Here is a 17,493-nt window from a genome sequence, read left to right on the forward strand (position 1 = left end):
TCGCGAGAGCTGAAGCCTCGCGCGAGGAGACGGGCGGCGCGTCGAGAAAGCGCGCTTGCGGCTTCCGGCTTCCGGCGTCGTGTGCCGGTGTGAGGAGGGCGGCCGTGAGGTGCGGCTGGTGAGTGTTGGGGCGCGGTCGGGTTGGCCTGCGGGCGGCGGCGGGGCTCCCCTCTCCCTTCTCCCCGTGGCCGGCGCGCTGCCGACTCCCGCTTCTGTGCCCTCGGCAGGCGCCATGTTCCTCACCACGCTCCTGCGCCGCGGCCGCATCCCCGGCCGGCAGTGGATCGGGAAGCACCGGCGGCCGCGACCCGTGTCGGCGCAGGCGAAGCAGAACATGGTCCGCCGCCTGGAAGTCGAGGCGGAGAACCACTACTGGCTCAGCCGGCCTTTCCTCACGGCCGAGCAGGAGCGGGGCCACGCGGCGGCCCGCCGGGCGGCCGCCTTCCAGGCGCTCAAGGCGGCGCAGGCGTCCAAGTTCCCCGCGTCCCGGCGGCTGGAGGACCAGCTCGGCCACCTCAAGGTCACCGGGAAGTGGTCCTGACCCGCGCCACGCCGCCTGCGTCCTGCGGCGACGAGCGGGAGCCTCTGGCCGGAGCCCCACGGAGCCCCGGCCAAGCCGAGCGACTGCCTGCGACGGAGGCCCCGGGCCCGCGCTCCCCACCGCCCGCAGTGTGTTTCGGTCGGATCGCGTCTCGCTTCTCTTGTCCTGAGGACGGAACGGACGGCGCCTGCGTCTTACGGGATGCGGAACGCAACCTGCGCGCAGCCGCAATAAAGCTGCCGACCGCGCTCTGGCCTCTGGGCCTCGGTGCGAGATTCTGCCGGGGGCTTTGCCGTGCATGCTCGCTTACCTTCTGCCGACAGGTCTTGCCTAAGCGGACATGAAAAAAATCTACTTTTCCAGTTAAACGCGCTCCTAAAAATAGCGGTTTCTGGTGAGATTTGCTCCAAAAATTGGACAATTGGACATCGTCTATTTTGGGGGACTTCCCCCGGAACTAAGACCCTTAAGCCAGGCGGCGCAGCCAAAAAACAAACCAGACAAACAATAGTCTGTTTAAAAAAAATCAGGTTGTCACCTCAGTATTGAAATTTAAGGATGATTTATGTGTTTTGGATATAAGTCCTTTTTCAGGTATTCTTTTTCCAGTGTTCTTTTCATTCTTTTAACAAAATGGCTTTCAAAGAATGGAAGTTCTTAGGTTTGATGAAGGGGACAATTGAAAATTGTTCAATAAAAGCTAAATTAAAACGTTTTTGATAAAGCCGTGTGTGCTCTGGCGTAGGCAGACCACAGTGTCGTCGCACTCAGGTAGTCCCCGTGGTTACCCGAAGGATCAGCCCCATCGCTTTCCCAAGGCAACACTGTACCTTGCCACACCTGCCAGGTGACTAAAGCAACAGTCATACTCTAACAACAACAACAGCAACAACAGCTGTTCAAATACAGGACTTTATTTATTTATTAATAAAGTAATCATTATTACGATTTTTGGAAAAAAACAAGTTTTAAAATGTTCAGCCTTCATGTTAATGTAGGTTAGGCCACCCAAAAGGCAAAGCAAAGATAACATTAAGTCATGGTCCAGGGTTACACTTATGAAAAACAAATACAAGATTTACGGGACATGATATGTAAAAACAACCAAAGTAAACTATTTCAAATTTGTTTATATAAAAACATATTAAAGATCACTTTAAAATAGTGTCCACCTTTTCTGTAAATGGGCATAGACTAACCTGCAATCATGTACAAATGTGATAAACTCAACAGCTTTCTGAAGCTTTTAATACAAACACAATTCCTTGCTGCTTTATGCAACTCAACAAAATAATACAAAGTGAAGTCGTTAGAAAAATATGGACCTTGCTGAATCTATCTTGCATTTTTAATTTAAGTTGGAAAATATAGTTCAGATCATAAGAAACACATGAATTTTAGACTTACATATTAGCTGTATCTTATAGAATATGAGATACGGTCTTTATTTTGGCTGAAATGCAAAAATATGGTTAATTTCTCTAACAGATTAGTTAAAAATACTTTCCATTGATAGCAGTGCTAGTCCTAGAACAAAATGTAAGCAAAACATCTGTAAGTCAGTTGTCTTATCAGCGCCCCAAATATGCAGATCCTAACACTGAGCCCTTAAAATGCATCTGCTTTAAAGATGACGGAAGGGAAATCTCACATGACTGAAAATCTGAAAATCCTACAAACAGTCAAAATCTGCTATTAATAGAAATAAATTCAAGTAAACATTGCATATTTGATTTAAGCTAAGTTAACTTATGACACTTTGGATCATAACCACTAAATATGTCAAAGGATTTTAAAAAATCATCCATATGCAAAGATGAAACTATACTATGTAAGCGGTGCAAGTTCAGTGACCACTAAGCTGTAGCTGCTCTTTGGTTTGGCACAGTGACAGTGGTCAGATGCCTCAGGTACTGAATATTCAAGTAAGTTTGTACCCACGTAAAACCAAGTTTCCTGTCTAATTTGTTTTTAATGGCAATGGCAAGACCTGAAATTCAACTTTTATTTTCCTTAAATATTATCACAACTGTTCAAGTGTTTGAAGGAACAAAGACAGTACTAATAAATTTTGACAGGGCTTCATTCTGACCATTTCTCCGCAAAGGTTGGCAGCACTAATCAATCCCAGAGAAATACCAAAGAGTCAGCCTTTCCCTGATTCCCATACCACTTGTAGGCCCTTGCCAACAGTCATTAATACGTACAACTAAACGAAGCCAAATATTTAGAACATGGCAAATGTTGGCCATAAATTAATTAAACCAAAGGTAACTAAATTAAAAGGCTTTAGCTGAAAATTCCTGAAAAGGTGTTTACTAATGCTATTAAGATGATGTTAACATAGTGAAAGAACTGAAAAAGAAACACCACAAAAGCACCCAAATAGGTTAAAGGGAAAAGTAAGTTTCCTCAGTTGTTAGGTGCATGCAAATCCTTTGACCTGAATGTAAAAATACCCACAAGAAGTACCAGGACATTTCTGAAAGCAGTCACTTACGTTTAAACATTTACTATTTCCTTATAATACTCAAACCGCCAAACTGAAGTGGTGTTTCTGGTTGGTAAACTGATATCCCTTAACTCTCATAAGTTTTCTAGAATCAAGATTATTAAGACTACAGTGTTGAAATAAAGGTAGAAACTGTATTACAGTATTCCAGACTATATTTTCAAAGCTAAACTCATTCCTCTAGTTCAAAGGGGGAAAAAATTACTTGCTTTTAACATCTAATATTAATATAGCCCATGGAATTAGACAAATCCTATAAATTATAAACCTGGAATAGTAGGCTATAAAATTTGTGCTACATTAGGAGATTATAGAGCTATCCCTAGTATATTGTTTGGCGTCCAGAAGGAACTCCAAATATACCTGTTGGACGAATGTTAAGTAAGGTATTATGCAAAATTAGAAATTGAAGAATGTTAAAGGTCGTCCAGTCGAAATCATTCTTAACACCCCTCTCCCCAGCCCCATTTTATAGACAAGGAAACTATAACATGTTTTTACAGACGCTGGTTAAAACTGATCTCCACCCACCACTGGAAGCAATCAGTCATTTTAGCTTGTGTGTGTCTGACTAAGCAGAGTATAAAGGAGGAGTAACATCTGTATATTGTTTCTCCGCTATAGGACACTATTTTCCTTTAGAATCAATGCAACGATCCCTGTCACTTAGATTGGATTTCAAAAGGAAAAGGGGGATAAGTGTCTAGGCAGAAAGGGGTTGCTGTTAGGAAGTCAGATTTAAAATCCTGCATGTAAGAGTGGAATCCACCTCTCAGAGAATGGAAGCTTTGAATGATACTCAAGTGAGAATTTCCTTCTCGAGAGCAGTGTTATGCTGAACAGTTTGACCCTAGTTCAAATTGTATTTTATGTTGCTGTTTAAGCTATTATAGGATTACTGTAAAAAGTTTCAAAGCAAATTTCAGTCATTACCTAAATTGAAATTTGCAAGTCAGCTCAGCAGCAGGCAGCACTCTGAAAACATACTTTAACAGCTTTCTGTAGCTTGTCTTTCGCTTTATTTTTCTTCCAGCCACTTCTACCCAATCCTACTGTGTCCAGTATTTCTACAGCACACGTAACCTTTGTTTCTCTACCTGTATAAATACCCATGAAAGTTCAACAAGAGTATATTGAGAGCAGAGAGAAACAAAAAAATTTCTTATACTGCCAAATTTTCTTTAAGCCTTGGGCACAACACTGCACATGGTTTAATTAATGCTTAGAACTAAGCCTTCAATGAATTATACAAATATGCTCCATGTTTTAAATGATTAGGTATCTAAATCCTTCTGAGTGTTATTTTATAGCAACAATAAAAAAAATCTTTAGTAAAAATGTTGAAAAGTATAAAACAGTAACTATAAATTAGCAAACACCAAGTTGTTTTTAAAGCAATTATTTTCTTTTTCTTACACAGTACAAGCACTCTCAGCCACCATACTGACCTAGATGTACTTCACTTAAAACAAGTTTTTTACCTTGTGTTTCTGGAGTGAAAATTTATATGGATACTAAGAACTCTAATAATGTAACTCAGGTATCAAAAGAATACATACGCCATGTTAACATGTGACCTGACAGCTCATATTATAGCATATCATAATACGTTATTATGAGTAAATGTTATTTCCAAAGTAAAATTAAGTCACTTTTGTAGCTGTAAGTCAGTGTTGAACAAGTGGGCTCATTTAAGATTAAGGCATCTTCCAGCTCTGGAGCAGTGCTTCTGTGGATCCAACAATCTGTACAAAGGTTTCCTTTTTTAAAAAATATATCTTCATTTATACTTCAATTATTTAATTCCACTGATCATCATCTTGCGTATAAAACTGAAAATATTCAGTCCATAATGTTTTTTATAAACCTATAAAACCGGAAACAATTGAATTATTGATTAAAACTTGATTTTATATTTCTGAAAATAAGATTAAATAGTTCTTTGGGCTAAGGTATAAAGCTGCTAATACAACACAAAAGGAAAGAAATACTTTAATATTACTAATATTCTAATAATAATAAAGGTTCTTAGACGCTGTAAATAAGGGACAGATCACTGACTTTCCCTGAAGCCATTAAGTGAGCATTTTAATAGAGGCAGATCCTTACACTTTTCCCTTAGTGTTAACTTGGGCATAATCTGAGAAGACTGCTATCAGATGTTTATGGGAATTTCAGTGAGGATTCTCAACCACCGCGAGCATCAGCCATTGTTCCGCCTACAGCCTACACTGAGAAGACGTGGTGGGGCTGCCAATGACACGGGATCACCGCCTGCAGCTCCTGCTGCCCTCTGCCTGCCCGGAGCCCCACCGGGGGCTGTTTCTGATGCTCTCTGAGTCTTAGGCTCTGGCTGTGACTTGGACATGGACTCCAGGTCCTTGTAAGGAACTGAATGCTAATGATAAACACCAAGCAAGGAAGCAGATGTCCCCTAGATGAGACTACAGATGAGAACAGAGCAACTGAGGTAATAAAGGTGTGTTGTCTTAAGCTGCTAAGTGTGTGATAATTTGTTAGGTAGCAATAGGTAACCAAGAAACACTACACGTAGGTTTTCAAAACTCTAACAGCTGCGCGTGATGCTGCTGAGCCAGTGAGCTTAGCTTCCGACTTGAATGTGCATACCTGTCTTCTCTGTTTTTAAGCAGCAGGAGAGTTCACTACATCCCTGCATTCAGTCAGTGTTAGCACTGCCCTCACTGCTCCTACTGGCCCATGGGGAAGGGCTTCTATTCCTACTTCAATCAACCTCCTCTGGCTACCGCGCCTCCTCTGGCTACTGCAAAGGCATCACTGACTCATGTACTTGGCTGCAGTAAGCTGCTCTTCTGCTGTATCTTTTACCAAGTAAATAACATCAATGAACCTCTTAAGTCTTTTTTTCAGACTTTAATCTTAGTCACTCTTCTCTGGATCAAATATCTTCAGTAGTGGGCAAAAGTCACCCTTTTTCCTTAAACTAATTAATAAGGTACCGTTCAGTGAAAAGGGTAGTTGTCCATATACCAATCCTAACAATTTTTATTAGTTTCCTCATTAATCTACCAATAAATATCCAGTAAGATCATGCTAGGAGTGGTAAGAAAAATGGGAGTTAGGCAGACGTTACCTTCCAATCTCTCCTGAACTACCTGATTTTGCTGATATAATGGAAAGAGTAAAAAAGACTGAATTGCAAACTGTTTTGAGATTATGACATGCAAATAAACTAATTTTTGGAGAAATTACCTTTATACTGTCTTACCTTGCTCTTATTCAACTGGTTAGTTATGAACAAGTGGTACTCAATTTTCTATTGCCACTGTTACATGGTTATTTGTCCCTGTAAGCACATAATTATATATGACATGACAAAAAAAGAAGTATTAAGTTTCTGGCTAAATGGTAAAATTGATGATTACAGTAAAAGCAAGTATTATGTAAGCACTAAATAGGCTTCTGGTGCCAACCATTTGCCTTCTGTTAGAACCCAGAAGGAAGGAAAGCAGTGCTAAAATCTCAAAGTCTGGTTTTATGCTTATTTTTGTAAAAACGTCCATTGGCTCTAAAGATGTTCAGGAGCAATAATTTCAAGTTCACAAATGGATTTTTCCCTTTATTTTATACTGAGGGTCTAATGACCTGAATGAAGATCTTTTTTTAAAAATTTATTTTATTTTATTTATTTATTTTTGGCTGTGCTGGGTCTTTGTTGCGGAGCACAGGCTCCAGGCACGTGGGCTTGAGTAGTTGTGGCACACGGGCTCAGTAGTTGTGGCTCACGGGCTCCAGAGCACAGGCCCAGCAGCTGCAGCACATGGGCTCTGTTGCTCTGTGGCATGTGGGATCCTCCCGGACCAGGGCTCGAACCTGTGTCCCCTGCATTGGCAGGTGGATTCCTAACCCTTGGGCCACCAGGGAAGTCCCCTGAATGAAGGTCTCAATGAAACTAATTTAAGAGAATTTAAATGCTGCTGAAAGCCAAAATGACAATAACAACAAATCAGAAATCGTGACAGCAAGCTTTCAAGTTTTAGGGTATTTCCTAGAGTTAGTACCAAACCATTTTCCTACAGTGCAAGAAGAATGTTATTACTAGTATTATTAAGAACCACAGATATGTTTTAAGCTATAATGCTAGTGAGTGGCCAGACTATATTATAAACCGAGGCCTGATTCAAAAGCCCACTTGTGTCTTATCAACTGTTGTATAATGTACCACAGTTCATGAAATGATTAAGAGTCATCATGGTTCAAATACATTCAGTGCACTCTTTTTATACTAAGACAAGACAGCCAAAGAGTACAAGGCATTTCAAAATTATTTTCAAATAAGCAAAAGCTATGACCCCCAAATTAACCTTGTTTAAGCATTATCCAGAATATTATGCCGAAAGAATTTTCTACATCTGAGGTGACAAAACACACGGCTGGGTAACAACAAGGAAAAACAAAATTATGAACAGAAAAAAACACAGCAGCAGCCACTACACTTCCTCACTCAACCTTCGCCTCCGTGAAAGCTACCAGTAAACGCTAACGGCCCACGTGTAAGATATTTTATTAAAAAGTTTCAAATATTTTAGTATTTTAAAATAGCACATAATGTATTTTAATTTTTCCACATTTATTAAACCTGGTGATTTTCATTTTAACCAGACAAAGCAATGTTTTCAGATGACGGCATTACCTGATCTGGTAACACCTTCTTCAGATCCATTCTCTAGCCACTGAGATTCACTGTCCAACAAGCGGTTTTTTGATTCACTAAGCGGTTTGATAGGAAAGGGTGGGTTTGAGCCAACACTGAAAGAGGAGCAAATAATTTAGTAAATAGTCTAATGCTCAATTAATAATACTTAATTAATAAGCAGCAAATTAGTATTCCTTCTCCTAAATATGTGAGGGCAACTCATGAGATCTCAGCACTCTGAAAAAGCTCCATCTTCAGGAGAAAATGTGCCCCAACCCCCCGCATTAAATGGCTCTCTAGACCCAAGAACTTGTACTCAGCACTGCCAACGAAAACAATTAGATGAAAGAAAAACAGCTTCAGAGGCCAATCTGAAACATTTTTAACATGTTAATCAAGAGCCGTAAGGTAGCACAAGGACAGGTGAGGATCTATGTCTGTGGCCAGGACAAAAAGATTACCTGTCATTTCCCAAGTTTTCTGCTTTCTACCTCTGCAGTATAGATCTAAGGGGAAAAAATGATTTAGTGATTTAGCGTAGACTTAGTTTTCTAGCTAAGACATCCAGGGAGGGAGGGAATGGAGGAAAAAAAGAAGAAGGAAAAGGGAACTAGTATTGTTGGGGACCCACTATGGGCAGACGCTGTGCTGGGTGCTTTCTACACACCATCGCAATCTTCACAATAACCCCCGAAGGGAGTACAAATCCTCCTCTCATAGAGCTGGCAGCTGAGGCTCAGACAGTTTAAGTAACTTCTTGGAGCTCTGAGGTCCTAGGTTCTAAGGCCTATGTTCTTCCAAAATTAATCCGCTAGCTTGGAATTTATAATCCCTCCTCCCCCACAACTTATTTCTGTAGTCAGTAAGTTTCAAGTGTTTCACTTTGACAGAAGCATCTCTATCTCCTTTAAAATTTCATTTAAAATGAACTATTTCTCTGAATTTATGAATCAGTGTGCTCGCCATACAAACTCTGAGAAAATATCCTCTAAGACGAAGAAGAAAAATTTTGTATTTGTATTTTTGAATCCTCATTAATATCATTTTCACGCTGCAGTTAAAATCTGTTTATCAAAATAAAATGGTGAATAGTACAATGACTAACTTCTTTGAAAATGTAACTGATATAAACCAACATAATCAAATCTTGAAAGAGTCTTCGTTTCTAGGAAGAGGCAGCGCAGGTAGCGTAGCCGTGCTTCCTACCCTGCCAGACGCATCCAGTGACATGAGACTGTCCTGCTTCAACTACTAACAGCAAGCGTTCACTTTATTACTCTCAAAAGTGTTCTGGTTTGAATCATAAAAAAATATGGTTATCCTGAGCATATCAGCTATATCCACATTTTAACCCTCAGTTAAAAAAACTGAATAGAATTTCTCTTTATCTGTGCTGGCTTGCTACGTCACTACTATATTCATCTATGTATCACACACACACACACACAGTTTGCTCTATAATGAATTCTGAAAAACGTAATGACAAGAAGCGCACCTTCTGGTATTTTCACTGTGGTTTGAAACAGATGCTTGTTCTGGATCCGTCCCCACAAGACGAGTCGGAAAACTGCAGCCATCACCCTGACTGCATAAGAAAAATATCAGTGATAATTTAATCATGTTCAGTTCAATCTAAGTGGTCAATTTAACACCTATTTTCCAGAGGCATGGTATAAAATGATCACAACTTGTCTTTCAGAGAATGATTTCTAAGATTTCTAATTTAGACAGTTATTAGACTCTACTGAGGAAGTAAGTCTTTTTCTTTTATAATTTACATATAGTTAAAAATAGTATCTTCCATGACTATTAAAATGATCATGTCTATTAAAGTTATGATAAACATACATATTCAAATATTTGGGTAACTGACCTGCTTATCACAATCATTTAAAGATATCATAAATGCTCAAACTGAAATTCAAGATGTAAGTTCCACATATTTATTTATTCAACAACGTTCATTAAACGAAAATATACTGGATGTTCTGAGTACCATTTGAAGTGCTAGGGATATACCACTGAACAAAAGAAAAGAAAATCTCTGGCTTCAAGAAGTTCACAACTTAAAAAAAAGTACAGCTATGCCTTCTACATTCTAAAAACATCAAAACTGTGTACCGCAGGGAATTCCATTTCCAGCCAAGATGGATTAAACGGTATATTTGACCTCCTGTTGAACAGTACATACAACAACTCTTTTCAAAACAGGCAGCACAGAACTGTGGTGTCTGAAAGAAGAGAAACCAACCAAGGAGTTGCAGCTTCTGCCAGAACTTGAGCACCAACAGGGGGATGTGCAGAGCAAGGTGGTCTCACTGAATTAAGGTGACAGAGATGGGAGTTTCGAGAAGACGAGGAGGTTTGCTTCTATCGGGCAGAGCTGAGGAAGAGGGATATGTGCAGACAAAGGGCTACAGAAATCTGCACAGGGTTTTACTTGAGTCTTCTGATGAATACTAAGCCACACATGTGAATCTGGGAAAAGAACAACTGGGGAGTGTGAGCTGAACAATTCAGAGCCTGCCCAGCACTGAAAGACATTTGCACTCGACCTGCCAGAGTAGAGAGACCTCACTGAACATGTGCATACGGCAGAGACCGCAGCAGGCTCTCACCTTTGCTGTAGGACTAAACTGGCCCTAGAGAAAATGCTACTTTACACCCAAGCACAGGTTTCAGCAAGCATCAGGAGGACTAAGCTGAAACAGAAGTCGGCCAAAACAAAATTCAACATCCTTTAAAGGGAGACCAAATTTAAACACTCAGAATTCAAAGTGTCCACCATCCAGTCAAAAATTACCAGCCTAAAAAGCAGGAGAATGTGATCACAACCGGAAGAAAATAAAGTCAACAGAAAAGATTTAGAAATGACCGTGACCACTTGAAACAGAGACGCTAAACCAGTAACTATAAATATGTCCATGAATTAACTGGAGAAAGTGGATATAAAGAGAAACGAAATGTAAGATATAAAAAAGAACCAAATTGAACTTCTGGAGCTGAAAAATAGAATATCTGAAATAAGAAATTCACTGGATGAGCTTAACAGTAGACAATACAGAAGAAAAGATAAGTGAACTCACAGACGTAACAACAGAAACAATCCAATTTGAAGCAAAGAGAAAAAAGATGGAGGGGGAGAAGGGAGGGACAACAGCAATGACCGGTGGGTCACGACATACATTTAAGAGAACTGAAAAGCTAGTGGGGGAAGGGCACAGGAAGAGGGAAGCAGGCAGAAAAAACAATTGAAAATTATTTCAAAATTATTCAGATTGGACTTCCCTGGTGGCACAGTGGTTAAGAATCCTCCTGCCAATGCAGGGGACACAGGTTAGAGCCCTGATCCGGGAAGATCCCACATGCCATGGAGCAACTAAGCCCATGCACCACAACTACTGAGCCTGCGCTCTGGAGCCCGCAAGCCACAACTACTGAGCCCATGTGCCACAACTAGTGAGCCCGTGTGCCACAACTACTGCAAGCCGTGTGCCTAGAGCCTGTGCTCCGCAACAAAGAGAAGCCACTAAATGAGAAGCCCGCACACAGCAACAAAGAGTAGCCCCTGCTCGCTGCAACTAGAGAAGGCCTGCGCACAGCAACGAAGACCCAACGCAGCCAAATGAATAAATAAATAATTCAGATTTGATGAAAACTACAAGTTCATAGATCCAAGAAGCCTAATGAACTCCAAAGAGGATAAACACAAGGCAAACCATACTAAGGAACATCATCATCAGACTACTTAAAACCAGTGATAAAGATAAAATCTTAAAAGTAGCCACAGGGGAAAAAAAGACATAGTAATTTACAAGCATACCTCGTTTTATTGTGTTTCATTTTACTGTGCTTTGCAGATACTGTGATTTTTATAAATTAAAGGTTTGAGGCAACCCTACATTGAGCAAGTCTATCAGTGCCATTTTCCCAGCAGCATTTGCTCACTTTGCGTCTCTGTGTCACATTTTGGCAATTCTCACAATACTTCAAACCCTCCACCAGCAAAAAGATTACGACTTGCTGAAGGCTCAGATAACGATTAGCAGTTTTTAGCAATAAAGTATTTTTAAATCAAAGTATGTACATTGTTTTTTTTAGACATAATGCTATTGAACAATTAACAGTCTATGGTTATAGACTGATATATGCACTGGGAAACCAAAAAATTCGTATGACTCACTTTACTATGATATTTGCTTTATTGCGGTGGTCTGGAACCAAACCTGCAATAATCTCGAGGTGTGCCTGTACAAACAGTGGAATAAAGATAAGAGAGAGGCTGATTTATTGACACAAACAACACAAGCCAGATGATAATGGAACAACATCTTCAAAGAAGGGGAAAAAAAAACAAAGACAAAAAACCCAACTGCCAACATTGAAATTTCTGTTTAGAGAAAATAACCTTAAAAAATAATAGTCTATGTTCCAACCAGTCGGAGTGGAAACACCTGAATGTAAGAGACAACAGATAAAGCGCACAGAAGAGACCCGCGCACTTGAAGATGAAACTCAGGAAAAAGACTGAACAGAAGGTGAGCAGCCACCAGTGAGCCGTGGCGGAGCCTCCTGAGGAGCCACAGACGTGTAACTGGCGTCCCTGCAGGGACAAGGCGAGGGAGGCGGCAGAAGAAATACTTAAAAGTACTTTCCAAATCTGATGAAAGTTTAAAAATTACAGATCCAAGGAGCTCAACAATCCTAAGCACGAGAATCATGAAGAAAACGACACCAGGCATGTCATAATCACATTGCAAGAAACTAGTGATAAAATCTTAAAAGCAGCCAGAGAAAAATGTCATATTACACAAATAATAATAAACATAATATCCACAAACTTCTCATCAGAAACAATGCAAGCAGCACCTACAATTCCACAATTCTACAACCAAGCAAAACGTCTTTCAAAAATGGAGGCAAGGGCTTCCCTGGTGGCACAGTGGTTGAGAGTCCACCTGCCGATGCAGGGGACACGGGTTCGTGCCCCGGTCCAGGAAGATCCCACATGCCGTGGAGCGGCTGGGCCCATGAGCCATGGCCGCTGAGCCTGCGCGTCCGGAGCCTGTGCTCCGCAACGGGAGAGGCCACAACAGTGAGAGGCCCGTGTACCAAAAAAAAAAAAAATGAAGGCAATTGGGAATTCCCTGGCCGTCCAGTGGTTAGGACTTTGAACTTTCACTGCTGGGGCCTGGTTCAAGCTCTGGTCAGGGAACTAAGATCCCATGTGGCATGGCCAAAAAAAAAAAAAAAAAAAAAGAAAGAATGCAAATATGTCATTTTCAGACAAAATAACAAGCAATACAGTTCCTTGTTAAGGGAAAAAAGGAAAAAACCCACAACACTTACAAATATGGTACTTGAATTTCAAATACTTTTTCCTTCTCTATAATGACTTTTGGTATATACATGGCCTAGGATGGCTGAGAATTTGAGAGAAAAGGAACTTATGAATCATCTTGAGCATATATTCTCATTTAAATTTAAATGCAGGTAAAAACTGCATTATGTGTTGGGTCTTCTTTGATTTAAGACACAACAGAATACATAACCTGTACTGGCAATCTTTGAAGATATGGCTAATAAATATAAATTCTTATGATTCTTTACTTCACAAACTCATTTTCATTTTGAAAGAAAAAGAGTGATTCTTATTTTCTATGAATCATCTTTTTTTTCTCATTCAAATATATGCCTCAACTCTCCTTCACCCTTATAAAAAACATGACAAATAAAATATTTCATGTAATCAAGATATTCTGAGTTTTCATTCTTAAGGCTCATAATGTCATAATATACTATATTCTCTGAATCATTTAATCAGAGAGACAATCACAGGTTCCATAATTCCTGAGACGTGCATTTTATAAACTACCTTGAAAATATTGGAAGTAGCCAATATTTCTTTTCATCACCAAAGACTTGTCTCCAATTTTTACTGCATCCAAGCGAGAAACCGTTTCCATCAGGTCCATATGAAAATGTGGGTGCACGGAATGATTCTGTTACAGATATATATTACAAAAAAGAAGAGTTAACCTATTCGAAAATTATAGGAGGGAAGGAAAGTACCAATTTTTTTTCTTTTTAAACTCTTTTGGGAAAAAATATAACCTCTTGAATATTTCATCACCCTTATAAAATGAAAATGTCAAAATAATTATGTGATATTAAGGAAGATCGACTGAAGAATGTTCAATACACCGTAGCCTTTTCCTTTCTTTTTTTTTTTAAAGATATTCTATCTCTTGCAACTTCACTCATTCATTATGTATCAACTTCCTACTACGTGCCTATGGCAAAGCACCAGGTTTTGGGATCCCAAGGTAAAGCAGATGAAATTCTGACCAGAGAACCCAGTCTAACAAACGTCTATCAGAATGACAGTGTGATAGAGACACAGGCGGGGTGGTGGCCAAGGAAGGTGAAATATGCAGGAGGTGACGCCTGAGCTCGATCCTGGGCTATGAATAATAACAAGTGAGGAAGCTGATGGGGGCCAGAACCTAGGATCTCTGTTTAAAGAAAGAATGCATTGCGGAATGTTTTATAAGCTATGGATAAGAAGGAGCCAGGGAGAGACGGATTGGGAAAGGTTGATGACACAGAAAAGTGAAGTAAAAACTGATGGAAGAAAGTTCTAGAAGAAATGGGATGGCCTTTAGAAAAGTTCTAAAGATTAGATAGATACCAGATAGAGACAGATACCAGAAAAGACATCGTGTCCGCAGAAGTTAGAAAGAGGGTGACAGTGATGGGTTTGAAAGTAGGAATGTTTGTGTGAGGTTATAAAGGTGAGACGATAAGAATTTACTTGTGGCAACTTCTAATTTTTCTATGAAGCGTTCACAAAATAGGTAAGGAAAATAGGGAGGATGATGAAAGTCTGGAATACCTATTGTGGGTAATAAGGTGGCAAACCTGATCAGAAACACATGACATTACTGCCAAATAGAGCTGAGGGTCTAAGTGAGGTCTGAGGCTTTGAATCTGTAGTTGTGACCACCTCTGTGGGAGCGAGACGGCCTTCACCAGCTCTCTCCAGCCCCATCGCACTGGGAGAAGAACGCATCGCTGGAATAACCTGGGCCAGGGGCTGGCAAAGGCGTTACGGGAGAAGAGGCACTTAGGGGCGTGTGTAATGCGAGGGTGCTGCTGGGAGCTTGGGGGCATTTATTATAGGATCTAGAATGGAAAAGGGTGAGAAACAAAACCAGAAGGGAAAGGAACGTGGGAGAAAAGTGGTGGAGTGTGGAGGACTCAGTAAGCTAAAAAGGGCGCACACTGGAACACGGAAAGGGAGAACTGAACAGATAAAGACTGTGGTCAGAGAATGGAAACTTCAAGGTGAAAATGTGAGGCCTCTTCAGTTTCAAGTGATGAAAGGTTCAGTGTTTGGGTACAGGAATGACTGGCTATCAGGATCAAAGAGACCAACCAGCCTTTCTGGGGTGACAGCGGCAGTTTGAATGTATTAATAGAAACTCTGTAACATGAGAAATGATTCAAGGTAGGGCGGTGACAGCTATGAGGAAGGTACAAGTGATGCCCCAAAGGACATCTGGAAGCAGCAGTGGAGAGCTGGGTAACACCAGGGTGTGTGGGGAGTGGTGTGTTAGGGGAAGGTTTTTCAAAGTGTGGGTTTAAACATCTGAATAGGCTGTAAAATCAATTCAGTGCTTTGAAACCAGCATTTCTTTTTAAAGAACTGGAACAGAAAATATTAGAGTATTTTGGACAGAGTAGACATTAATGATGTTTTACGAAGATTCTGCTTTTTCTACTTACATAATTTTATAAATGTGTGTGCATGCACTAGGTAGTGATATAAAATGATGCATTTCTTACCGTAGTCACTGGTAAAAACGTTTGAAAAAGATTGTTTTTAAGAGAACAATGTGTTTCCCAGGAAGCACTCACCTCTCAGACACCTACAGGGTTTGGGTGGGAAACAAATGAAGCAGGGTGGGAACCGAGGCCAATTAAATGCTCGTGGCCACCGAAGCAGTCAGCCACTACTGAGCTCCTACCGAATGACACCAGGTGGGAAAAGAGGGCCACCAGAGCCGTCAGTTTTGAAAAGAAGAAATCTCCTTTTCTGTGAGAAATCTCTCAGTGTCCAGCTGCTTGGGAGGTCTGAAGAGCTAGGCTTTGCATGTGGGCTGCCTTCTATGACCTCGGGTTAAAGGTGAAGAGATGACAGGATATTCTGTGACGATGATAAATTAATTGACATGAGGAAGCTTATTCACATGGAAAGGGATGAAAGCATGGGAAGTGGAGGAGAAGCAACAGCAGAGTGAGCTGGGAAAGGCGGGGCACCGCACCCTTACCCTGGAAGCCGTCATATTTTACAGGACTCCAAAGACACGAGATTAAAGTGATCCAAATAAAAAAGTACCTAAGAATCTCCCTACAGCGTCTGCATCTTTCTGTGTTAAAATATGTCCAACTCTCCTTTAGACAGCAGGGAGTGTTTAACTTTCTTTGGAAACGCTGTGACAGATCCCCATTTTGTTAGCCAATACCTCAATATTCCAGTTATGGCTGGTGTTGCTGTTTACATGCCAATGGTTTAGTCTGAGCGCCACACCACTGTTGTTTAAGGAGTGTGTGTCAGGCTTCCCTGGTGGCGCAGTGGTTGAGAGTCCGCCTGCCGATGCAGGGGACACGGGTTCGTGCCCCGGTCCGGGAAGATCCCACATGCCACGGAGCGGCTGGGCCCGTGAGCCATGGCCGCTGAGCCTGCGCGTCCGGAGCCTGTGCTCCGCAACGGGAGAGGCCACAGCAGTGAGAGGCCCGCGTACCGCAAAAAAAAAAAAAAAAAAAAAAAAAAAAAGTGTGTGTCCAATTATTGGAATACCTTACTGAATTCTTCCCCAATATTTTCATTTTAAAAAAATGAGCAAAAAAGGGACATAAGTGCTAACATTAGTGATACAGCAAATGCAGGAAACAGCTTTTATTAAAATTTATAAAATATAGTCAGTTCTCTACTTTTATGTACAACACACTACTGAAAAATTACAGAAAAGTCAATCTTACTTCCTCAACCTTCTCAGAATTATGAACCTTTACATTTATTAAACAGCCATTGTTCCTATCCCGTCCAAGTTAATTTTAATACAGAATTATTTTATCTTTATCATCTTTTGTCCTTCTCTAGATTTCATGTTCATCTGTGTCCATTTTCCTAAATACTTATGCTTTATTTTAACCTACTTACCTATGGTTGTTCTGTTTTTTCCAACTAGCCAGCAGTGGTAGCTGAGAAGTGACAATACGCTGATGAAGAACATTGTCGACACAAAGAATAGAAAAAGTATGTGGAATTTTGCACGTGTATCTGAGAGTTCATTCTGAGGAAAGAAAAAAGAACACTTACTTTTCAGAATAGTCAACCTCCAAAATATACTCTTACAAATTTGGTTCTTCCTGAAGATTGCTGAATTCGCCAAAAAATTACCAGATATGAGAAGTAATAAAATAAATTAGGTAATACATCCAAAACAACATTTCCCAAAGCAGAGAATTGGTATTATCAGAGGGGCTTGCTTACATAACATGTCAGAAAGAGTCACTTTAAAAACCGCTCTTGGGCGTCCCTGGTGGCGCAGTGGTTGAGAGTCCGCCTGCCGATGCAGGGGACGCGGGTTCGTGCTCCGGTCCAGGAAGATCCCACATGCCGCGGAGCGGCTGGGCCCGTGAGCCATGGCCGCTGAGCCTGCGCGTCCGGAGCCTGTGCTCCGCAACGGGAGAGGCCAC

General features: G+C 40.9%; 2 protein-coding genes across 4 annotated transcripts in view; one reads left to right on the forward strand and one right to left on the reverse strand.

Annotated features, from left to right (window-relative positions):
• Positions 1–124: 124 nt before the first annotated feature.
• Positions 125–676, forward strand: MRPL57 (mitochondrial ribosomal protein L57). Its single transcript, XM_059995615.2, has one exon. The coding sequence runs from the start codon at positions 233–235 to the stop codon at positions 539–541; it is 309 nt and encodes a 102-aa protein (XP_059851598.1). The 5' UTR covers positions 125–232; the 3' UTR covers positions 542–676.
• A 410-nt stretch (positions 677–1,086) lies between these two features.
• Positions 1,087–17,493, reverse strand: part of ZDHHC20 (zinc finger DHHC-type palmitoyltransferase 20) — a 73,423-nt gene continuing 57,016 nt past the window's right edge. Inside the window, exons 8-13 of one of the 3 annotated variants that reach the window (XM_059995612.1) lie at positions 16,955–17,087; positions 13,604–13,730; positions 9,224–9,313; positions 7,726–7,841; positions 6,301–6,378; positions 1,087–4,920 (exon numbers count right to left, since the gene is read on the reverse strand). In XM_059995612.1, coding sequence (XP_059851595.1) covers positions 6,341–6,378; positions 7,726–7,841; positions 9,224–9,313; positions 13,604–13,730; positions 16,955–17,087 — 504 coding nt within the window. In that variant the 3' untranslated portion in view covers positions 1,087–4,920; positions 6,301–6,340. Of the gene's footprint in view, positions 4,921–6,300; positions 6,379–7,725; positions 7,842–8,189; positions 8,235–9,223; positions 9,314–13,603; positions 13,731–16,954; positions 17,088–17,493 lie in introns of all 3 variants that reach the window. The other 2 variants (XR_009516762.1, XM_059995613.1) reach the window with 2 other exon arrangements.

Source organism: Delphinus delphis, chromosome 18, assembly GCF_949987515.2.
Source record: "Delphinus delphis chromosome 18, mDelDel1.2, whole genome shotgun sequence".
NCBI classification, from domain to species: Eukaryota; Metazoa; Chordata; class Mammalia; order Artiodactyla; family Delphinidae; genus Delphinus; species Delphinus delphis.

Coding starts and splice junctions, on each gene's coding strand:
- MRPL57 (XM_059995615.2), top strand. CDS start 233: ATGTTCCTCACCACGCTCCTGCGCCGCGGCCGCATCCCCGGCCGGCAG.